Source organism: Rhinolophus sinicus, linkage group LG06, assembly GCF_036562045.2.
Source record: "Rhinolophus sinicus isolate RSC01 linkage group LG06, ASM3656204v1, whole genome shotgun sequence".
NCBI classification, from domain to species: domain Eukaryota; kingdom Metazoa; phylum Chordata; class Mammalia; order Chiroptera; family Rhinolophidae; genus Rhinolophus; species Rhinolophus sinicus.
The window spans coordinates 30,303,146-30,326,384 of NC_133756.1; the positions used below are offsets into that span (position 1 = coordinate 30,303,146).

Consider the following 23,239-nt stretch of genomic DNA (forward strand, 5'->3'; position numbering starts at 1 on the left):
GAAAAACCGGTTCTTAAAAAGATAAAATTTTTAAAACTTTAGCTAACTGATGAAGAAAAAAACAAAAAGATTCAAGTTACTAAAATCAGGAAAGAAAAGGGGAACATCGCTACAGACTGTAGTGAGAAAAAGAATTAAATTGCAATACTATGACTAACTGTAGATCAACAGTCAGATAACAATTAGATAATTTACATAAAATGAACAAATTTCTAGAACGATACACATTACTACAAATGACTCAAAATGAAAGAGAAAATGTGACTAGATCTAAAATAACAGATCTAATTAGTAATGAAAAAACTTACCATAAGAAATAAAACAAGCCAAGACAGCTCTACTAGTGAATTCTTCTAAACTTTCAAAGTAGAATACCAGTCCTTCACAAGCTCTTTCAGAAAACAGAAGGAACAATTCACAACTCGTTTTATGAGGCCAGTATTACCCTGATACCAAAACTGGACAGAGACATCAAAGAAAGAAAACTACAGACCAATATCTCTTATGAATAAAGAAAAAATACTAAATAAATACTAGGACACAGACTCTAACAACACATATATAAAGATTATATACCACGACTAAGTGGGACTTATCCCAGAAATGTAAGATTAGTTTAACATCCAAACAATCAATTAATGTAATACACCATACTAAAACAATATGCAAAAGTCATACAAATCATCTAAATAGAGGCAGAGAAAGCATTTGATAAAAGCCAATACCCTTTCATAATAAAAACACTAAAAAAGTTAGGAATAAAAGGGAACTTCCTCACCCTACTAAACTACATCTATGAAAAACCTACAGCAAACATCACACTTGATGGTGAAATAAAGACTGAATATATGCCCCCTAAGGTCAAGAACAAGACAAGGATATCCACTCTTGCCACTTCTATTTAATATTTTACAGGAGGTTCAAGTCAAGAAAATTAGAAAACAAATAAAAGACATCTAGATCCCAAAGGTACAAAGTAAACCTATTGGGGCGGCCGGTTGGCTCAGTTGGTTAGAGTATGAGAGCTCTCAAGCCGGTTCAATTCCCGCATGGGATGGTGGGCTGCGCCCTCTGCAACTAAGATTGAAAACGGCGACTGGACTTGGAGCTGAGCTGCACCCTCCACAACTAGATTGAAGGTGATGGGCCCTGGAAAAACAGACTGTTCCCCAATATTCCCCAATAAAAATAAAATAAAATAAAGTAAACCTATTTTTATTTGCAGATGACATAATTTTATATACAGAAAATTCTAAAGAATCCAGAAAATAAAACCAATTGGAATTAATAAACATGTTGAAAAGGTTTCAAAGTGCAAGATCAATATTTAAGAGTCAATTGCATTTTTGTACACTAGAAATGAACTGAAAATGAAATTAAGAAAACAATTCCATTTAAAATAGCATCAAGAACCGATAAAATACTTGGGTATACATTTAACAAGAGAAAGGCAAGACTCGTGCACTGAAAATTATAAACCATTGTTAAAAAAAATTTAAGCTCTAAATAAATGAAAAAACATTCCTTGTTCACAGCATGGAAGACAATATCGTTAAGAGGGCTTCGCAAATTGATCTACAGATTCAATGCAATTCCTTTCAAAATTCCAGCTGCCTTTGTACAGAAATTGACAGCTGATCCTAAACTTCATGTGAAAATATAAGGGATTCAAAGTAGTCAAAACAATTTTTTAAAAGGACAAAAATGTTGGAGGACCCACTTTTCCCAATTTCAAAACTTACTGCAAAGCTAAAATAACAAAGACAGCATAATAGCAGCATAAGCTTAGACATATATATAAATCAGTGGAATAGAACTGAGAGTCCAAATAAACCCATATATCTATAATTAACTGATTTTCAAGAGGAATGCCAAGACCACTCAATGGGAAAGAATAGTTTTTTCAACATATGGTATTGGAACAACTAGATATATTCATAAACAGAATGAAGTTGGACCCTTACCTCTCACCTGTACAAAAATTAACTGAAAATGGATTATACCTAAATGTAAGATAGACAAAACCATACAAGTAAATCTTCTTTCATCTTGGGTTAGGTAATGCTTTCTTGGATGTAACACTAAAAGCACAACTAACAAAAGAAAAAACAGATAAATTGAAGTTTATCAAAACTTAAAACTTATGTCCTGCAAACAATATCATCAAGATGGTAGAAGTGCAACCCACAAATTGGGAGAAAATATTTGCAAATCCTTTCTTAGATAGTGGATTTGTACCCAGAATATATAAAGAACTCTTTCAACTCAATGATAACAATATGAAAAAGCCACTTAAATGAGCAACAAATGGATAAGATTTTTTAAAAAGCCATTAAAAAATGGGCAAAGAATATGACTACATGTTTCTCCAAAGAAGATGTACAAATAGCCAACTTACACAAAATGATACTCAATATCATTAGCTATCAGGGGAAGGCAAATCCAAACCACAGTAAAATACCACTTCACCTGCACTAGGATAGCTGTAAACTAAAGACAGATAACAAAAGAGTTGGCAAAGATAGGGAGGAATTGGAAACTTCATACAGGGTCAGTGGAATTTTTAAATGGTAAAGCCACATTGGAAAACAGTCTGGTAATTCTTCTAAAGGTTAAACACAGAATTATATGACCCAGTAATTTCATTTGTAGCTATATACCCAAGAGAAATGAAACATGCTCACACAAAAGTTTGTACATGAATGTTCACTGCAGCATTATTCAAAACACCCAAAAAGGTGAAACAACCCAAATGTCCATCAACTGATGAATGGATAAATAAAATGAAGTATATTCATACAGTAGACTATTATTTGGCAAAAAAAAAGAAATACTGGTACATGCTACAACATGGATAAACCTTGAATACAATATGCTAAGTGAAAGAAACTAATCATAAGAGACTACACATTGTATAATTCTATCGATACGAAATTTCTGTCACGGACAAATCTATACAGACTAAGAAGATTAGAGGTTATTTAGGGTTGGGTTTAGGGATTGGGGGAGAATGGAAAGTAACTGCTAATGACTATGAAAGTGTTCTACAATTAGATTGTGATGACAGTTGCAGAACCTTGTGACTGAACCAAAACACGATGTAAATTACATCTCAATAAAGCTGTTAAAGAAAAAACAAGGCAAAAAAAGAAAACCCTTTTTATGTCTCATTACATTGCAAAGTCTACAAATAAAACAAGACTATGTAAGAAAAAAGAAAAAAATTATACATTAGAAATATTTCATAAAATCACTCTTACCTCCAGTGCTTATTTCTACCTCTGTAGAATCTCTTTCCAAACTCCCAGCACTGCTAACAATATTCATTAAATGGATCGCAGTCCAAGCAAAGGGCATACGATATTTCCCAAGTCTTTGGCAAAACTGATCAGCTTGACTTTTCAGCTTCTCCAATTTTTCCTTATTCTGCAAAACAAAACTTTATACATTATATGATTATGCTCAAAAAAGATGAATTAAAGGCTATTTCATAATAAATAGGTTAAGAAGTCTCAGTTTTCAGCAAAGATGGAAAAACAATCTAACTTTCAGAGGTCAATTAACAGTGTGCTATCTTAACCACTGAACAACCTCAACCTGCTTTATAAATGTATGTATAGAGTAAATCTTAGAAATTTTGTGATTATCTCATCTTTAGAAAAAAGAAGAGAGCAAATGTCAAACATGTTTATGTATTACAAGTATTATTTTATGAAAGGAAACATAACCACGTTCTAGTCAGCAATTGCAAACTACAAAATATTCTAAGTTATGACTTGTTAAATTTTGATATTCTAAAAAGATGGAAGCAGTTGTGCCAAACTGAAATAATCCATAACTTAGGGCAATCATGAGATGGGAGTGAGAGTAAAAAATAGGCCGGTAATAAGCCCAGAGTTGTAATAAATGAAGAAGAAAAAAGAAGTATTACAAAAGGACTAAGCCCTGGAAAAAAATTAATGGTATAAACAGTATGTGCCTATAAAACATCCTGAGTCTGGCTCAACTTTTATTTTAGGCTATTCCTGAAACAAACACTAAAGTGGCCTGCAATAGCCAATCAATGGTCCAACAGTGAAAACCTATACCAAATATATTATTTACTCTTTCCATACAGTATGTTGATGAGGTATACTCTAATGACAGTGTCCTACTTTAGGACTTAGGGTGGGGAAAAGACGGAAGGCTAGCTAAATGGTAGTACTGTTTACTGCTATATCTATTATACTTCAAAATAGGTTCTTCCTGGGGCGCCCAATGGCTCAGTTGGTTAGAGCACGAGCTCTGAACAACAGGGTTCGATTCCCACATGGCCCAGTGAGCTGCGCCCTCCACAACTAGACTGAAGACAACGAGCTGCTGCTGAGCTTCCGGAGGAGCACGACCTCTCAACAACAGGGTTGCTGGTTTAATTCCCGAATGGGATGGTGGGCTGTGTCCTCTGCAACTAAAGATTTAAAAAGGCGATTGGACTTGGAGTTGAGCGGCCCTGGAGAAATACACTGCTGCCCAATATTCCCTAATAAAAATAAAAAATAAAAAAACAGAAACAAAAAAACAACAACAAAAAATAGGTTTTTCCTTTAAGAGCCTAACTAGAGTGTACTTAATTTTATCAGCTTATGCAAATATGTAAGAGAAGAGTGAAATAAGCTGTTATTCTACCTGTGAGCTCCAAATAACAGAAAATTTAATTTGAAATATGACAACCTGAGAAAGCCAGAATACTTTAACCCTGATTTCAACCAGATAGCCAGAGAGCAGAGAAAAATATATGCTCAGATCTACCTGCATTAGCAGAAAAGGCTGTTCTTGTTCCGATTCTCAGAAAATTAGAAAGCAAAATATTTTCTAGATTTTGGTGACTTGTCTAATACTGCTCAAGCATACCTTTCCTGGCTATTCCAAGTATTAAATCATGTGTTCAAAGATCCAGTATCACCTGCAATTCTTGTAGCTAACTTAGGGCACCTGGAATTTAGTACCTATTGCTGATCGTTTTTGCTTTGTAAGTTTATTCAAAGTCTAGAAATTAGTCACTTGATGGCAACACAGAGATTGTATTTTCTATTTTTACCATATTCTTTAATTATCTGCAGCTAGAGAGAAGCCTAGAATACTTGCTTTGCTAAGAAAAGTTCCATCAATATCACTATTTTGTAAATACAGGAAAAATGTATTTAGAAATTAAACTGAATTAACTTACTTCTCTCCAAGAAAAAAAAATTTAAAGAATGAATTAGTTTGGGGTGAGGGAGAGTTTAAAGAGTATCACAGCATATGACACAAGCTAGGTGACAAAGGAAATGAAGAAAGTTAGAAAGTGATTAGGCCAATAAAAAAATGAATTAGTAGCAAAATCTTTAATATGCTTTGTATATTATTCTCCCAAATTATAATTTGGGAGATGAGAGGTTATTCAGGGTTGGATTTAGGGATTTGGGAAGACTAGGGAGTGACTGCTAATGAATACAAAAGTGGGGGAAATGAGAGGCATGACATTCTACCTTGGTGGCATCTGCTTCTTTGAAAATCATATACGGTTCTGCACACTCTCCAATGTCTCCTTGCTGTAGGACTTTTTCTAGCTGTCAAAGACAAAACAGTAAAGATCAATTAAATTTAAAAAAGCAATCAGCCTGGAACGTAAGGACGATTCAACATAAAAATGAATCAATGAAATACATGTTAACAGACTGACAGAAAAACAAACAAACACATGATCATCTCAATTAACACAAAAAAAGCACTGGACAAAATTCAATAATAGAAGCATTCGACAAACTAGGAATAGAAGAAAGCTACCTCAACATAATACAGGCCATATATGAAAAGCCCACAGGTAACATCATATTCACTGAAAGAGTAAAAACTTCTTCTAAATGGTCAGGAAAAAGATAAAGATGCTCACTTTTGCCAATTCTATTCAACATAGTACTGGAAATCTGAACCAGAGCAATTAAGCAAGAAAAAGAAAACACATCTAGATTAAAAAGAAAGAAGTACAATTATATCTGTTCACAAACATGGTATTTATATACAAAACCCTAATATTCCACAAAAAAACCCTTTAGAACTAATAAATGAATTCAACAGAGTTGAAAGATACAAAGCATGTAAAAATCAGTATACACTAACAATGAGCAATTCAAAAAGGAAATTAAGAAAACAATTCCATGTACAATAATATCAAAAAGAATAAAATACTGAGGAATTCACTTAACCAAGTAGGTGAAAAATTTATATTCTGAAAACTATAAAAAAGTTTAAAATATGAAAGAAAACACCAAAAAAAAAAACGGAAAGACACCCTATATTCATAGATTGGAAGAGTTAATATAGTTAAGATGTCAGTACTATCCAACCTATAGATTTAATGTAATCCCTATCAAAATCCCAATTTTTTTCTTTTGCAGAAATGGAAAATTCATCCTAAAATTCGTATGGAATCATAAAGAACCTTGAACAGTCAAACTTTTTTAAAAAACTGAACACAGTTGGAAGACTTATACCTCCTGATTTCAAAATGTAACACAAAGCTACAATAATCAAAACAGTGTGGTACTGGCATAAAGATACATATAGATCAACTGAATAGAATAGAGCCCAGAAATAAACCCTCACATATATAGTTAAATAATTTTCAACAAGGGCACCAAACTCATTCAATGGAGTCTTTTCAACAAATGGTGTTTTAAAAAAAAAATGAATATCCAAATGCAAAAGAATAAAGTTAGACCTGTACCTTATATTATATACAAAAATTAACTCAAAATGGATCAAAGACTTAAACATACACCGAAAACTATAAACTCTTAGAATAAAAAATAGAGGAAAAGCTTTATGACATTGGATTTGGCAATGTTTTCTTGGATTTGACACCAAAAAAACACAGGCTACAAAAGTTAAAATAGATAAACTGGACTGCATCAAAGTTTAAAACTTTTGGGCATCACAGGACACAATCAACAGGGTGAAAAGGCAACCTATGGAATGAGAGAAATCATCAGAGGTCTGACAATTAAGTTAGTGAATGTGTTGCAACAATGTTGCTAATCTTTTTTTATATCAGAGGGATTACTCATGAATTTGTACCAACTGGACAGTCAACCAAGTTTACTATTTGGAAGTGCTGAAAAGGCTGCATGAAAAAGTTAGATGACCTAAACTTTTCGCCAACAATTCATGGCTCTTGCATCACGACAATGCAACAGCTCACATGACACTGTCTGTGAAGGAGTTTTTAGCCAGTAAACAAATAACTGTATTGGAACACCCTCCTTACTCACCTGATCTGGCCCCCAATGACTTCTTTCTTTACCCGAAGATAAAGGAAATATTGAAAGGAAGACATTTAGATGACATTCAGGAAATCAAGGGTAATACGATGACAGCTCTGATGACCATTCCAGAAAAAGAGTTCTAAAATTGCTTTGAAGGGTGGAGTAGGCGCCGGCATTGGTGTATAACTTACCAAGGGGAGAACTTCAAACGTGATCGTAGTGATATGTAGCAATGAGGTATGTAGCACTTTTTCCAGGATGAGTTTGCGAACTTAATTGTCCAACCTCATTCATACACTTATGTGTGAGTAGGTGTGTGTGTGTATATATTGTACATAAATGGGATCAGATGGTATAGAGTTTTAGTCCAGATTTTTCACATTACATCACAAATTTTGATTATCATTAAAAATTCTTCAAATTGTGGTTTTAATTGCCATAGTATCCCATCATATGAATGTGCCATGATTTATCTCCTTATGTATTTATACTGAATGAACATTTACATTCAACATTCCTTATTCTTAATCCTAAACCTTTCATTCCTATGACAACCAAATCTTGTCACCAAATAATCTAATTTTAAGCAGCTACATTCCAACCATTATCTCTATCTTTCCAGCTCATTCCCTCAAATATATTCTATTTTATGAAAACTCATTATTTTCCCATGTAAAGTAACTGTTTACTATAGCTGTCGATTGTATTAATATCTAGAACTTTATTCTTTAAATAAGTTTCTGAAGACCACTGCTACTAACTCTTTGCTTGGTAGGACTGTTCACTGTTTTAACCTAGGTTTATTTTAACCTGAATTCATAGGAATACGTTCACAAATTAGGACATTATTCCTGTGGGTAAATAGGATTCATTTCATGACAATCCCCTTAATAACCTTATTATAAAATTCATTACCTTTTTATGGTAAGTTTATATAAATAAAGACAAAATGATTAAGGAATTCTAGGCTACTCTTCAAAGTCAGTTTAAGGTAAATTAATCTTTAAGTTACCCTAAACTATGTAGCTTAGTAATATTCAAATTTTAGCATTTATGATCCTTATTTTTAATTGGCTGACAGTCAAATCATAATGATCCATAACCTCAATGATTTAGATTTTAGTATTGATATAATTTAGGAACTGAGTAAGAAAAATTATAATATAGTTCCCGGGATGGTTAATTTTATGTCAATCTGGCTAGGCTACAATGCCCAGTTATTTGATCAAATACCAGATTAGATGTTGCTGTTTAACATAGAAAACTTGCCTGAGTTTCCAGTATGCTGCCCTGTGGAATTCAAACTCAAAACTACTATAAAACATCAACTCTTACTTGAATTTCCAGCCTGCCAGCCTGCACTGTAGATTTCAGACTTGCCAGCCCCCACAATCACGAGTCAATCTCTCTCTCTCTCTCTCTCTCTCTCTCTCTCTCTCTCTCTCTCTCTCTCCTTCCTATTTATTTATTTCTATGGAGAACCCTGACTAATGTAACCCCCACCCAAGACAAACTTTGGTAGCACCTATAGTGTATATCCAATATTGTCTTAAGGAATATTAAGATGAAAAAAATAAGTAAAGGTAAAATCTTCACCCTTAAAAAGCTTGCAATATTGATAGAGAGACAAGTATACAGACACTACATAAATAAATACATTAAACATTATTCTCACCTTTATTACAAGAAAAACATCTTGAGAAGGATAAGTAATAGAAAAAATTGCTGATCTTGCCAGGGTGGTAATAGCAGCAGGTGGTACATGTGGACGTAACAATCCTTTCATCTGCTCAGAATTAAGGTCAAAATAAAAGTTTTCTGAAATCTAAAAAATGCAATTACATATTAAAATTTTAAATCTGTACATTTTTATAAAAACTCACAAAAATCATACATACCCAATCTTAAAATATTAGATATTAAAACATTATACTATAACATATGGTTTATCACTGACCAATCTTTACATGTCTAAATCAAAGCAAAAGAAATATACAAACAATGTGAGAAATATAATATGATAAACATGCTAAAGTATATCTCAAACTCTTTTGATTAGAAATATAAGCTTAAATGAAGTCTACAAAGAAATTATCATGAGATGAATTGCCCCAAATTAAGTCTTTAAAACATTATAGGAATAATATCTCAGCAGTTTTTCAAAACTCCTAGAGCAGAGTTCCATTGCAAAAAAACCGTAATATGTTGACAACAGAAGTCACTGACGGTACTTCAAGTTTCTACTATACCTTAGGCTTAGAACGTTAAATTAAGAAATGTGTATGAGATAGCTTTATGTAAAGTATGATGATAAAACTAAGATCAGTATTTAAGACAGAATATTTAAAATATACATAAATGATGTTTTATCTAGTTAGAATTTGAAAATTATGTCAACAAAAATTCACTGTCATCATCATTCTTATCTTTTATACATTGCCTAAAATGCTTTTCTTGTATTTATCTTTTCTACTTTTTAAATTAAAAGAAAGTTGCCTCTGCTAGCGGCTTTTGGAACTCTTTCAATGACATAAAAACTAGGTATCAACTAAACTATTACACAGTAAGAAAATATTTAACAAGTCTTAATAAATTTCTATTTTCCTTTTAAAACATCCATGTTTAATAATTCTCAAAAAATCATTACCTTTTAAAACAACTTAAAATCGGGTTTCTGAAACCTATGATTATGACAAAAAAAACTACATTTAAATTATACACCCTTACCTTTTTCTTTTCCTTGACATCATATAAAGCCAAGCTTGCAAAAATCGGTTCAATCTCAATCTCAAACCTTTAGGATGAAAAAAGATGAAGTAGTTTAAAAATAAATATAAAATACATAATTGGAGAGAAATTCTCATTCTAAAGTAAATTATCTCAATATTTTAGACTTTTCTACATCTCTGCTACACCATCTATGGTACTACTCCTTCTTCCCGAAACATACTTTTCTGAATATATCCTTCACAGTCTATATCAACCATTTCCTCCCCTAGGTAATCCACCTTAATTTCTCCAGCTACAAGTAATCTCACACAGCCTCAAAGCTCATGGCATTTTAAGTCCATTTTTGGCACTAATCACTTTCTAACATATAAATTGGTTATTTATGTATGAATATGTTAGATTTTAAATAAACTTTGAAAGTAAAGACTCAATGTTTTATTTTTCAGATTATAAATCATATCAATATAAAAACAACTTAGGAAATACATAAAAAAATTCAGAATAGGAGCATCCAAAACTCCATCACATGGAGAGAACCATAATTTACAGTTCAATGTCCTTCCATCCACACTTTTCTCTATGTATAAATGTACTTATTAAATTGATCACTTTTTTAAACAAAGAATGTCACTGTATACATATTTTGTTGTCTGCTTTTTTTGTTGCCTTTTTTTCTTTGTAATCTGTTTTTAACTTAATATTTTATGGATATAGTTCCATGTCATAAATATTAATCTCATCATCATTTTAAATGCTGGCATAGTAATTTTCATTATATGAATACACAAAATTTTTTATAACATATGCATAAATTGAGATGTCTAATTCACTTCCACGAACAATGAGTTACATTTAGTAAACATTCAGCAAACATTTCCTGAACGAAACAGCATGTAATGTGAGGTTAACTAAAAGTCTAGAGCCGTGGTTCTCAACCAAGGACAATTTTTGGCAATGTCTGGAGATGTTTTGGGTTATTATTAGTGCAGGAGTATTACTAGAGCATTAGAGGCCAGGGATGTGGCTAATCATTTTACATTGTATAGAAGAATCCCAACAACAAAGAATTAACCAGACAAAAATGTCCATCGTGCTCATTTTTGTATCACGAGAGTAGCAATCAAAGTCCTTGCAGGAGACAATGTATTTTTATTGGGTTAAGAGTTTAATAAAAGGCCCTTTTACAAAGATTTGGATAGAATTTAGGAAAAACTACGAGGAGTGCAGTTCCCTGGGGATAGCAACAGTAGGGAGTCATTACCAAGCCTTGACCTAAAGAATGTGGAAGTAGTAATCAAATAGTAATCAAAACTAAGAAAGAATAGCTATATAGAGGGCCCTTCACAGAAACTATGACCCTGGGGACAGGGAGGCAACCAATCAACAGTGACCTAGCAGGAAATGAGTTAGGGAAAGTAAATACCCCAACCCGATCTTCCCTCCTGACTTCCTACTGATGCCTCTCTTAGCAGAACCCAACCAGAAGACAAAAGAACAGGGATCTACTTGAGTCAGCCTCCACTCTGTATCCTCTGTTAACACTGAATGTTGGTCATTTTGATTTGTCAGTCTTTCTTGACCCACTCCAGTGGGTAAGTGATGTAACACTGGATTTTTAATACTCATCTTTTCCTATGTTTAATAACCATCTGGATATCCTCTTTTGGCCTACTTTTCTATATATTGTTTGACTTTTTTCTCATCATTTTATACTTCTTTATGTATTCTGGATATGAGCCCTTTGTCAAGTATATGTGTTCGAAATATCTTCTCCCTCTGTATAGCAGAGAAGAGTGGCAGCAGGGAGAAAGGTAGACAGAAAGAGAAAGAGAGGAAGGAGAAAGAGGGGGAAGATACAGATAGGGAGAGACAGACAGAGACAGACAGACACAGAGAGAAACATATCGAACTGTCCTGCCAACTTATTGAAAAGATTACTCTTTCCCCACTGTCTATAGTGCCACTTCTATTGTAAATCAAAAATCCATAAACATGTATGTCTATTTCTAGCTCTATTCCATTGGTCTATTTGTCTAATTGTATACCAATACTAAAGTCTTAATTATGTAGATTCATGCTAAGTCTTGATATCTGGTTGTTTTTGTAAAGCTCATCAAAACCGTCCTGCCTCCTTTTAGCCCTGTGCATTTTCATCTAAATTTTACATTCAGCTGGAAATAAGCAAAAATGGATCAAAGGTAAGGGAAATTTTAATTGCTAATTCAGAAAATTAATATCCCAATTTGTACTTTAGCGCCATAAAATTTTTGTGTAACTTTCTCTATATTCTTGGACAGTATTTAAAGATCTATACCATTGGCATGATGAACAAAGTTTGGAAATCTGGAGAAAACAAGTTGAAGAAACTAACACAATGCCAGTGTGCTCCACATTAAGAAAGGTTATTAATGCATGAAAAGAATTTTTTAAATCAGATACATCATTTGATTTTTGTTGTTGTTGTTTCAAGAGGCTCTTCCATTACACAGAGGGACTGCCAAGGTTGTGTATGTGGTTTTGTTTTACTTTCTCTTTTAAAATGTATATTCCTCATGTATTTAGTCTAAAATTTGAGATAGAAACTTCAGGAGAAAAGCAAACCATATTACCCCATTGCAAACACATGTATACCTGAGTTTGTCAAGAAATGCTTTTTGAGCCACAGATACTCAGTGGTTACTAAACTGTAGGAAAGATATCTTTCTTCACTGTTAGTGCTCACTTATTAAAATGTTAATAATATACAAAACATCAAAGAAAAGCAATTTTTAATCATCCAAAGGCCTACCAAAAAAAACACTACTGATAAAATATTGGTCCATTTCTTTTAGGTTCTTTTTTCATCTAGTGGAGTGTGCTTTTACACATTTGCTAACACACAACTGTTATAATAGTTTTGAACATTTTATCAGTGTGTTGACCCTCTATTATGACTTAAAGTCAATTTTGTCTGATAATAATATCACTACAAATCTGGAACGACTTGAAACTAAATTTTGCCTTGGAGTTTTTTGAGCCACACAGTGTGTACAGGCTTATAGTTATGAATTCTTAGAAGAGTTTTCTCTTTTTTTTTTTTTTTTTCCTTTTTCCTATCTGACTTTCTCCCCACTAGAGCCAAAGTTGTAACAGACAAATATTTATTACCACTGAAAAAATTACTCCTATGAAACTGGTGTTAGACACTTATAGAAGGGTCTGTTTCCACCCTGCTTGAATACCAAGCTCTTTCCCTTGTGACTACATTAAAGCCAGGCATGGGTAACAGCCCTAATGTAAAAATTAGCTACAGAATACTTATCCCGATGGAATCATTTCTTAGTATTTCTAGGCTTCCAAGAAATTCTTAGTTTTCTATCAGCTAACTGGGGGGGTTCAGAAGACTCACCTCAAGATGTGCCTCTGTGGTATGTGGATTGTTTTGAGCTAAAGGCAACGTAAGCCTCTGGCACCAGAGAAACTTCTGCCCTTCCCTGAACTACCTAGAACTTGAATTAGGGGCCATGCCCAAAAGAGATTATCAGAGATAACCTCTTTTGACCTATCTACAGGGCAGGACAAACTTCTATTTACTAAACATCTGCTCTTCTTATAACATCCTTCAAAAACCCTTTGATGCCCCGAAGATGCCTCACCCCTAACTCAGAATGTCTTCTATAACTCAAACCCCCGTTTCTATCTCTGAACCTCTAGTGCATGTGTGGTCTCTAACTCTCTCATGTATGTGGGGTTCCCATACGCACGTACATTAAATTTGCATGTACGTACATTAAATTTGGTTATTTTCTCTTGCTAATCTGTCTCATGCATATTTGATTATTAGACCAGCCAAAAGAATCTTGAGGGTAGAGGAAAGTTTCTTCCCCACTACATGACCATGCCTGGGTGTGGTTTCCCTGAATGTCTAAACCAATAGTCTTCTTAACATTAGAAACAATTTCCTCATACAGGATAAAGGAAGGCTATTCTTGGCGAAGAAAATGTAAAAGAAAATATTTTCAAAAATTATCAGTCTCTGTAATTGACTACAATAAATCTATCATTTCTGACCCTTTCTGAAATTACAATGTGAACAAGTTTGGTCTTACCCTAAGCCTAGATATTTCTTACCATAAATAAATCATATATATATATATATATATATATATATATATGTAAAATTCTTAGTTCAGAATTTTTAATGAGAGCTGATCAAACTAACGCTAAAGAACATAGAATGATGTGAATAATCACTCTATATTTTATTTCTCTAAGGGAGAAACAATAAACTTGTAACTTTATTTGTCAAAATCATAAGTAAAACCACAATAAGATATCACCTCACATCACATCCAATAGGGTGGTTATGATAAAAAAGACAGACAATAAAAAGTGTTGGCGAGAATGTGGAGAAATTAGAACACTTGTACTTGCTGGTGGGAATGTAAAATTACACAGCTGCTTTGGAAAACAGTCTGGAAGTTCCTCTAAGGAGTTACCATATCAACCACTACTCCAATCTTAGGTATATACCCAAGTTAAATGAAACATATGCCCATACCAAAAAAACAAACAAAAAACTTGTATATAAAATCTTAGCTTTCAAAGGAAGAAAATTACCCAGGTTATCTATACATATAGAAGTGGTCTGTCCCTATGAGTCGCTTCTTTTAGAAAGCTCTATGAATTGACACTTCTTTTTTCATAAGTCAGAACTAACAATTAACTAATAATATTAACAAGACAGAATGAAAAGAGCATAGAGTTTGTTTTTCAGTTACTGGTTGCATAACAATGAGCACATCAGTTAACCTCTGCTAATAATGCTTTTGAACCCTGGTTTCCTCATTTGTAAAATGAAGAATATGTATCTTATGGAATAACTCTCAAGACAGCAGGAAACAAAATAAGAGGAAGCACTTTGTGAAGCGGAATATAAATGTAAGCTACATCACTTCAATGACGTTAGGTCAGAAGTCATTTAACTTTTTTAAAGAAGGATAAATATGTATACTCTAAAATCCTCAAAAAAAAACGAAGCCTACCATATAACAAATGCACAATCAACTCTTTAAAGAAAAAGATACTTTGTCTTTATATTCCCCAAGCCAAGAACAGTGTCAGGTAATACTCCAAAAATGTGTTATGTCAGTGAATGTTTTTTCAAGTTCTAAGACTAATTGTATAGCTGTGGCTAAGAGTCATTTTCACCCGTGAGCCAAAAAAGCTCAGCTTTAGAAGAACAATTCTTCTCAAAGAACACAGTAAACAAAAGGATACAGTAAACAAAATACTCACTTGAGTGATAAACATTTTACAAGAAGTCTTTGACCAAAATGTTCTTTGGGCACATCAGGAACACTGAGTCGTTCTATTGGTTCTTCCTACAAATTGACAAGCAAACACCAAAATGAATGTGCTTAACATATGTCAACCCTTTACAATTTTTTAAGAACTTATTTTATTAATCGAATACTTTCAGTCTTCACAATTTAACACAGAAAAGAATGACCCAGTTATTCTTAAACAAGTCATTAGATCATACATGTGCTCAATTCACAGAAGTTACTCATTACAAATAAAAAGTATATTTCATTTACAAAAATTATAGCTATGTTTCAGTTGTTTTATTCCCTACATTATAATACTATATACAATTTACACTCCTAATAAAAGCAATAAGTATTTGCTTCTTTATATCCAAACGTATATACCTCATCTGGTGATGGATGCAAACCAAAGAGTTCCTTGTGACGGTTTGATTTCCTTTGGTCATCATTCTGACGGTCTATTTCTTCATTTGGAGTTCGATCAAGTAAATTGGGAAGCAGAGCATCAGGAAGTGAATTTTTCAAGTCAAAAATACTGCAGGCCCAGCTACCCCTTGGAGTATCGTCTATTGACATTGAACGTCTTTTAAGATCATCCTATCGTGCAAAACATTAAAAATTAACAAATAAAACATAAGCTATTTTAAAATAACTTCTTATAGTCATTTAAAAATAAAAGTATTACTTGCTCATCCTGGTAGTTGCTGCCATCTGGAGCTTCATCAGATTCAAAGACCTGCTTCGGCAAACCTTTTTGCCTTTCTTTCTGCTTATCTAATGTATTGGGATTAAATCCTGTTCCCAGTTTATGATATCTATTAAAAACAAAACAGTGAAACAACTATCAATTTTTGAAAATTTTTCTCTTTTTCATCATCATTATATAATAAGCCAACTGTTCTCTGCATTATTTCTTTACACAATAAAGATATACTCCAGCAGTTTGAGTGTGTTAAACATTTAACCAGGTTTAAGAAAACTTCCATTCAAAGTTCCTTTAATCCAGCTAGACAGATTACGAGTTTCCAGAAGTAAATCATATTCTTTCTTGTCATGACAACCATGTGTATATAATTTAAAATTGCACTTGCAATTCAGAAAATTGTCCAGTAAAAAGAAAGGATGGAAGCCAAGTTAAAGAACAAAATGAGTAGAAGATATATGCATATACTACATTCATAACAATATAAATTTTTAAAAGGCAAAAGAATATATCAAGCATCAAATCTAAAAATTTCAAAAAGCCAAAATATTTTTGCTATATCTCATTATATATCAAAAATCTTAAACAACCTAAAGCTCCAGGCTTTTAAAATGATAAATGGCAGGATCTACCTCACTGTATACATATATTACTTAATTAACATATATTGCTATATAATATACATATTAGGCTAAGAAGAACTCTTAAATTAATGTAACCTTGCTTCTTAACAACCTAATATCCAGAACAATAGACACAAACATCCAACAGCAATTACTGCTCCATACCTCATAAAGTCAAACAGAGGAATATTTCCATTAGAGCAAAAACAATTATGAGGCCCAAAGAATGACATGGTTCTTGTCAATTCATGAAACAGTAAAGAATCCCATTTGTTATGAATCATTCATATATCATGTCTTGTTGCTAAAGTTAATAGAAGCTACACGATGCTCACATCACAGCATAATCACAAAATAAAAGAAAGCATTTTTCTCTGGAAAAACTAAAATAAAGATACTCCATATAGTAACATGAAAGGTATTATTCCGAAGCAGATGTTTACATCTTTCATGAAATGTTTAAAGTGCCTCAATTTGTGAAGTTGCATATCTAAGCTGCTCTAATAAACCAGAATAGTGTTGCATTCTGCCTCCTTTATGTCCTAAAAAAATGACAAAATGAATTTCAAGAGAGCTAAGAAGAATGACATGATTCATGGTCAATACTCCTTTCTATATTATCATTCTGTCCTTTAGTCAGTTGCTATGCTAAGGCTCTACATGATTACTCACCCAACCCCACACACATAGCCATTTCTATGACCTCCTATCTTGGCATTCTCACCCTCATTTATTCTGTTCCAGACACACTGACCTCTTTGCTATTCTTTAAACACTCCTAGCACGCTTCCAACATGGAGCCTTTGCATATACCGTTCTTCTCTCTACTTAATACACTCCTCCTCTGTATATCGAAAGGGCTCGCTCTCTTACTTCCTTCAGCTCTTTGCTCAAATTAATCTTATCAGTAAGGCCTCTTCTGATTACTTATATAAACTAGAAAAATTTGCTCCTCTTCTTGGCTCTCCCTATTCCCCTCACCCTACTTTTTTTCTCCACAAGACATACCTCCATCATATCTAGTATATCTTTATCTGTGTTGGTTTATTGTCTATTGCCCTCATCCCCAACTAGAAAGTAAGCTCCACTGAGGACAGAGAGTCAGTTTTGTTGATTGCTGTATCATCACTGCTTAGTATAGTGCCTAGCACATACTAGAGTCTCAGTAGGTATTTGTTGAATGAATAAACAAAATACTGTCCCTTTCTCCTTTTGTGCTGAGTTACGGAACAATGTGTGGCTTCACCTTAAAGCTTACTATTCCACTCTTCAGTTGTGTCTCCACGGTGATTATACATAGCAGCTGCATTTTCAATATTTTTTCATTGAACAAAACTTTAATTTCCAAAGATAACTAGTACCAGGTCCTTTCACATCCCTTTGAGATTATTATTTGTAGTTATTGGTCCTGATCTGTGTTCTATTAACTGTTTCTTAATTGTTAGTTCTTTAATTTGTAGTTTGATAATCCATTTTCAAGTGTAATGGTTTTCATCAAATAGTTGGCAATTCTGGATTCTAGGCTCATTTTTGAATTTGTATCCCCATATCTGTCTGGAAATACTGTATCTGTTCAGTCCAACCCATATCCAATGGTTGTGGAAAAGGGGCAAATCATGCTGCCAGGCAGTATGCCAATACCTAGTGTTCTGTATAGAAAGGCTGCTTCTTCCAAGATATGCCCTCCCTGGTCACTACACTATCAACTCAAGCCCCCATAATTACTGATCTTTAAAAAGTCAGATACCTCTGTTGCTACTGCTGTGGACACATGGTACAGGGGCTTTCAAAGTAACCAGATGTAGACCAGTTCCCCCAGGTCCGCCTTCCATTGCCTGTATTCACTGCTTCTGAGCTTAAAGCACTACTGAAGCTTTAGCCTGTATCTTCTCCTTAGATTATTATTCTGTACTATGGTTTTCTTTTATGTTCCAATCACTCCTCTCTGCTATCTTTCAAGGATACTTTAACTAAAACTTCTAGTCTACCAAAAGTACCATTTTTGTCACCACAGATAATAAGTAACATCTAGTATAACAGAAAAAATATAAGCTTTAGAATCTGATGTCCCTAGGTTCTAATCTGGCTATTCCTTTTGTTGGCTGTGGGACTTCAAAGAATTTACTTAACTACTCTGAGCCTGAGCTACCTTTTCTGTTGGAACCTTCAATGAGATGAATGTAAAGTGCCAATAAAGTGGCCAGAACGCAGTAAATAAACATAAAGGTTAACTGCCTTACCCTCCTGCCTAAATCAAGGTCAGCAACCCCATGATCAGAACTGAGTAACAGATTCCGTGACTCTGAAGTTTATTTTGCAACTACTCTTCTTATTAAGATTGCTGATTATTTTATAAATTTCCAGCATTCGTACATAGAAGGAAACACTTTTGTGTTATCTAACAAAGGAACAGTTTTCTTCAGTAATGTCTAAAATCTGGCTATTGAAATACTTATCACAAGTGTAAGTTCATAAAAACAGCTCGTCTTTATAAAGAGTAGCAGACTGTGCTTTTATTAGGTCACACTACAGGTAAAAAGCATGTCAGCAGTATCCCCAAGAGTGATGCTTAGCACATTATTAAACTCAGTAAAATAAGACAGCAGCCATAAGGGCAAAACAACAAGCAATGGATACATCACTGTTGCCAGTATAATTTAGCACAGATTACTTAATTTCTGAAAACTACAATGTCATAATAGAATGCTCCACTACTTCAGTCATTGTATTTCCTTTAGAAAAATAAAATAAGATCAAAAAAATTCATTATGAAGACCTTTCTCTTCATTATGCAATTGGCAAAGGAAAAGTAATTTTATTTTATTTTTGAATCTAACATAATATTTCAAAACCGTCCATTAGAAAAATAAGTTTTGTGATAGAATAAAACACTATTTTAAAAAAATATTTATCTAATTGGATATTTAGGTCAAGGACTTGTATTTAGTTTGTTAATAAAGAGCAGAGATCTTTCAAACAGCATGATCTGAAAACTGGCTATTAAATTCAACTTAACTATTTAAGTTTCAAAAATGGATTCTTTTTGAATAATACAAATTATTTATTAATATCTACCCATGCTTTCCCAAAAGAATTAGACTACAGATCATTATCATTATATATCATTAGTTATTAACGATTATGATATAACATAGAAATACTAGCCCCACAAACCTATTATTTTTTCTTCTTTTTTTTTTTTTTTTTTTTAACATGGGTACTTTTCACTTTATTTTACTTTTTCTTAGCCATTGCAGAGTGTATTGAATTGAGAATCCCAGTTGTACAAAATCCCTGTGTGAGAAACCCAATGTGTCAATCTGGCTAGTGGGGGGGCTGGCCAGTCTGAAGCGAGCAGACTTGGAGGGGCTGGGAAATTCAGATGAGTTTTAGCATATGAAGTATTCAAAAAACCCTCGTTTCCCAAACCAGCTCCTCGGATTCTTTTCTCGAACAGGGCAAACCTATTATTTTTATTTAAAAAAGTAAGTAAAAGTAATTGTGGAACTCCTAAAGAGAAGACATTTATATACAAAAGTTCTTTTGTTTCTTCAGTTATTTGTTTAAATTTTCAGGTCTCATAATTATTATTAATCTACCTTAATCTATTTACAGATACTACTCAGTATTTTTAAATGTTATAAGAAACATAAAACTTACTTTCTGATCACAATTGCCCAGTCTTCTGTATAACTTCTTATACAATCTCTAACATGTGGATCCATTTCACTATTTTAAAAAAGAAAATGCATTTGTAATTTAGACAGGAAAACATTTGTTTGTGAATTAGCTTGCTACACATCTTGTTCATATAATAGGAAATACCACCACCAGAAGAAATAGGATCTAAATAAAATAATGGGAAGTAGCCTTTCTACGGTTACACTGAAACCAAAAATAGGTTAAGTGTCCCCTTACCTTTCTTCAGGTACAGCTGAAACGAGGGTTCTGCAGTCCCTAGGACTATAAACAACTTCAATATCATCTGGAGGGAATTCAATCAAATCCCTTAAAGGCCCAGAATCCACAGGTAAAGGATGAGCATGGAGGTAATCTTCCAAATCCACTGGATCCACGGCTTCCGTAAGGGGCACCTTCACAAAGTGGGGTAAGTGTGAGAGGTGAATGGCAAGGGAGAGATGAAGGTAAGCATTTTAAAAATTTAAGCAAAGAAAATGTATTTTTTTTTAAATATAGTATGTTTTAATCTAGTTACTTCTAAAATTTCAACAGATATTCATCCAGGTGCACTAAAGAAACCACAAGATGTGGACCTTCTAATACTCCTTCATGCTTTGGGTCATACTCTCCTTAATGTTCTTGCTTAGACTTTACCCATAACTTCTCATGTGAAGACAGTAATGATAACTAATGGCTTCATCATACTTTATAGTGACAAAATATTCATTGGAGGAATTCTTTTTACTTTATATCTTCGGAATTTTCATTGCTAAGTTTCTAAACAGTACTTTTACTTATTGTTATTGCTGACTATCCTAGTAGAAATATATAAACAGACTGTGGTAGGGTGGAAAATGGCTTTCCAAAAGATCTCTACATCCCAAACCATGAACCCTTCATGGCAAAAATTAAGATTAAAAAAAAAAAAAAAAAAAAAAGGACGTTTGAAGATATGATTCAGGGTCTTAAAATGGGAAAATTATCCTGAATTATCTGAGTAGGTCCTAAATGCAATCATATACATCCTTATATGGAGACAGAGGGAGATTTGGGCCACACAGCAGAGAAAGCCATATAACGACATAGCAAAGAGAGATCTGAAGATTCTGGCCTTAAAGATGAAAGTGATATCACGGTGACAAGCAACCACCAGAATCTGGAAAAGGCAAGAAATTAATTCTCTTCTAGAGCCCCGAACGGGAGTGTGGCCTTGCCAAAACATTGATTTTATCCCATTAATGCTGATTTCAGACTTTTGGATTTTAGTACTGTGAGAAAATAAGTTTCTTTTGTTTTAAGTCACACTGTTTATGGTAATTTATTACAGCAATGAAAGGAAACTAGTACATAATAGCAAAGGCATTCTTTAGCCAATCTGAAAATACACTTTTTAGTAAGACATCCCACTTCTTGTCTAATTCAAGAAAGAAAAAAATATTGAGGCGAAACATGAAGGATTATATAACAAATGTGCAGCTGTGGACCAATGAAAATAAAAATGTTATTTCTCAATATGTTCAACTAGGTAAAAACACTGAAACCTGTCTTTGTGCAGGTATATGTTACTAAAAAGAAGGTCCTTTAATCTACACTTCTTGGACTGAACAACTAGTAACAGGTAGAGCCACAACATTTTAAAGATGTTAAGTAAAATAATGAATGACCAGTACATCATAAACACTCAAAAGATAAGTTATTATTATTATCATTGTTTTCTCACTTAAACCTTCTCCGAACTCTGTTAGAGATAATTACTATTTTAATTCTACAAATAAAGGTATTTGTGCTCAAATAGTTAAACAACTTCTGAAAATAGTCACAAAATGATAGAGCAAATTTTAAAAATGAATCTTCAAACTCTAAAATTCATGGGTTTTCCTCTTATAATCATTCTATCTTGCCTATTCTATTAATTATATAATACACTATCATGATGTTCTTAACAGAGGAAAAGAAGCAATTCAATAGGGAAAGGAAAATCTTTTTCAACCATTATTGCTGGAATAATTGGGTATCTATATGAGGGAGTGGGGAAAATTAATGGCCAGTCAGCAGTGAAAAAGCACTCAACATCAAAAGTCACTAGGGGGAACTTCCACTTCTGGGACGATGGAGTAGACATACTTTTCTCTCTTCTTCCCACTAATTACAACTACAAACCCAGGATACTATATATAAAATAAACATAAGAAGACTCTGACAGGCGGAGGCAAAAAGGCAGACCAGCAGGGACCTTGGAACTCAAGGAATGGCACAAAAGTGAGTTGCCTAAAATTTCTTTTTGCCTTATATATTCCAGACTTGGAGCTACAGAAGCCGGCGACCCAGAAACACCAAGGAGCACAGAAAGAAAAAAAAAAAACAACAACAACAAAAGCCTATTCTCCCGAGCCAAAAAGACCAAGAAAACGGCAGTCTAGCACAACAGAAACTTTCAGACAATAACAGCTCTAACTCTAGCTAAACATCACATGGGAAACTGCAGTCCCAGTCATATCCATACCAGCAAAGTCCACGTGGGAAGCTAGACGTGTTCACCCTCACCGAGCTGTAACAAACAAAGCATCCCAACACTCCCACCAGCGTGGTGTCAGAAAAGTTAGAGCGGGGAGCTGGGATTTTCACACCTATTGGGAGGTAATGAGCCCCCCACTCCCACAGTGTCATTGGAGACCACACAGGGAACCTGGATATGCACGCCTATGCAGCAGAAACAAGGGACCCCTTCCCCTTACTGCTGGGGCAGTGTTGGAGGAGGTCTATATATTATATAATACCTAGAGGGTAAAAGGACAAAAGGGCACATAAGACTTCCACACTTCACTCTGATGGGCAAAATGTCATCATCAGTAGTGTAATATGTACATATAATACCTTAAGAAACCACGAAACAGGTATACAAAGATATGC

General features: G+C 33.6%; 1 protein-coding gene across 13 annotated transcripts in view; it reads right to left on the reverse strand.

The window, feature by feature from the left end:
- Positions 1–23,239, reverse strand: part of DOCK7 (dedicator of cytokinesis 7) — a 188,247-nt gene that overhangs the window by 139,839 nt on the left and 25,169 nt on the right. For all 13 annotated transcript variants that reach the window (XM_019731259.2, XM_019731324.2, XM_074334827.1 and 10 more), the window contains exons 3-11: positions 20,567–20,742; positions 20,309–20,377; positions 16,008–16,137; positions 15,707–15,919; positions 15,291–15,376; positions 10,011–10,077; positions 8,959–9,108; positions 5,508–5,588; positions 3,261–3,426 (exon numbers count right to left, since the gene is read on the reverse strand). In XM_019731259.2, coding sequence (XP_019586818.2) covers positions 3,261–3,426; positions 5,508–5,588; positions 8,959–9,108; positions 10,011–10,077; positions 15,291–15,376; positions 15,707–15,919; positions 16,008–16,137; positions 20,309–20,377; positions 20,567–20,742 — 1,138 coding nt within the window. The remainder of the gene's footprint in view (positions 1–3,260; positions 3,427–5,507; positions 5,589–8,958; positions 9,109–10,010; positions 10,078–15,290; positions 15,377–15,706; positions 15,920–16,007; positions 16,138–20,308; positions 20,378–20,566; positions 20,743–23,239) is intronic.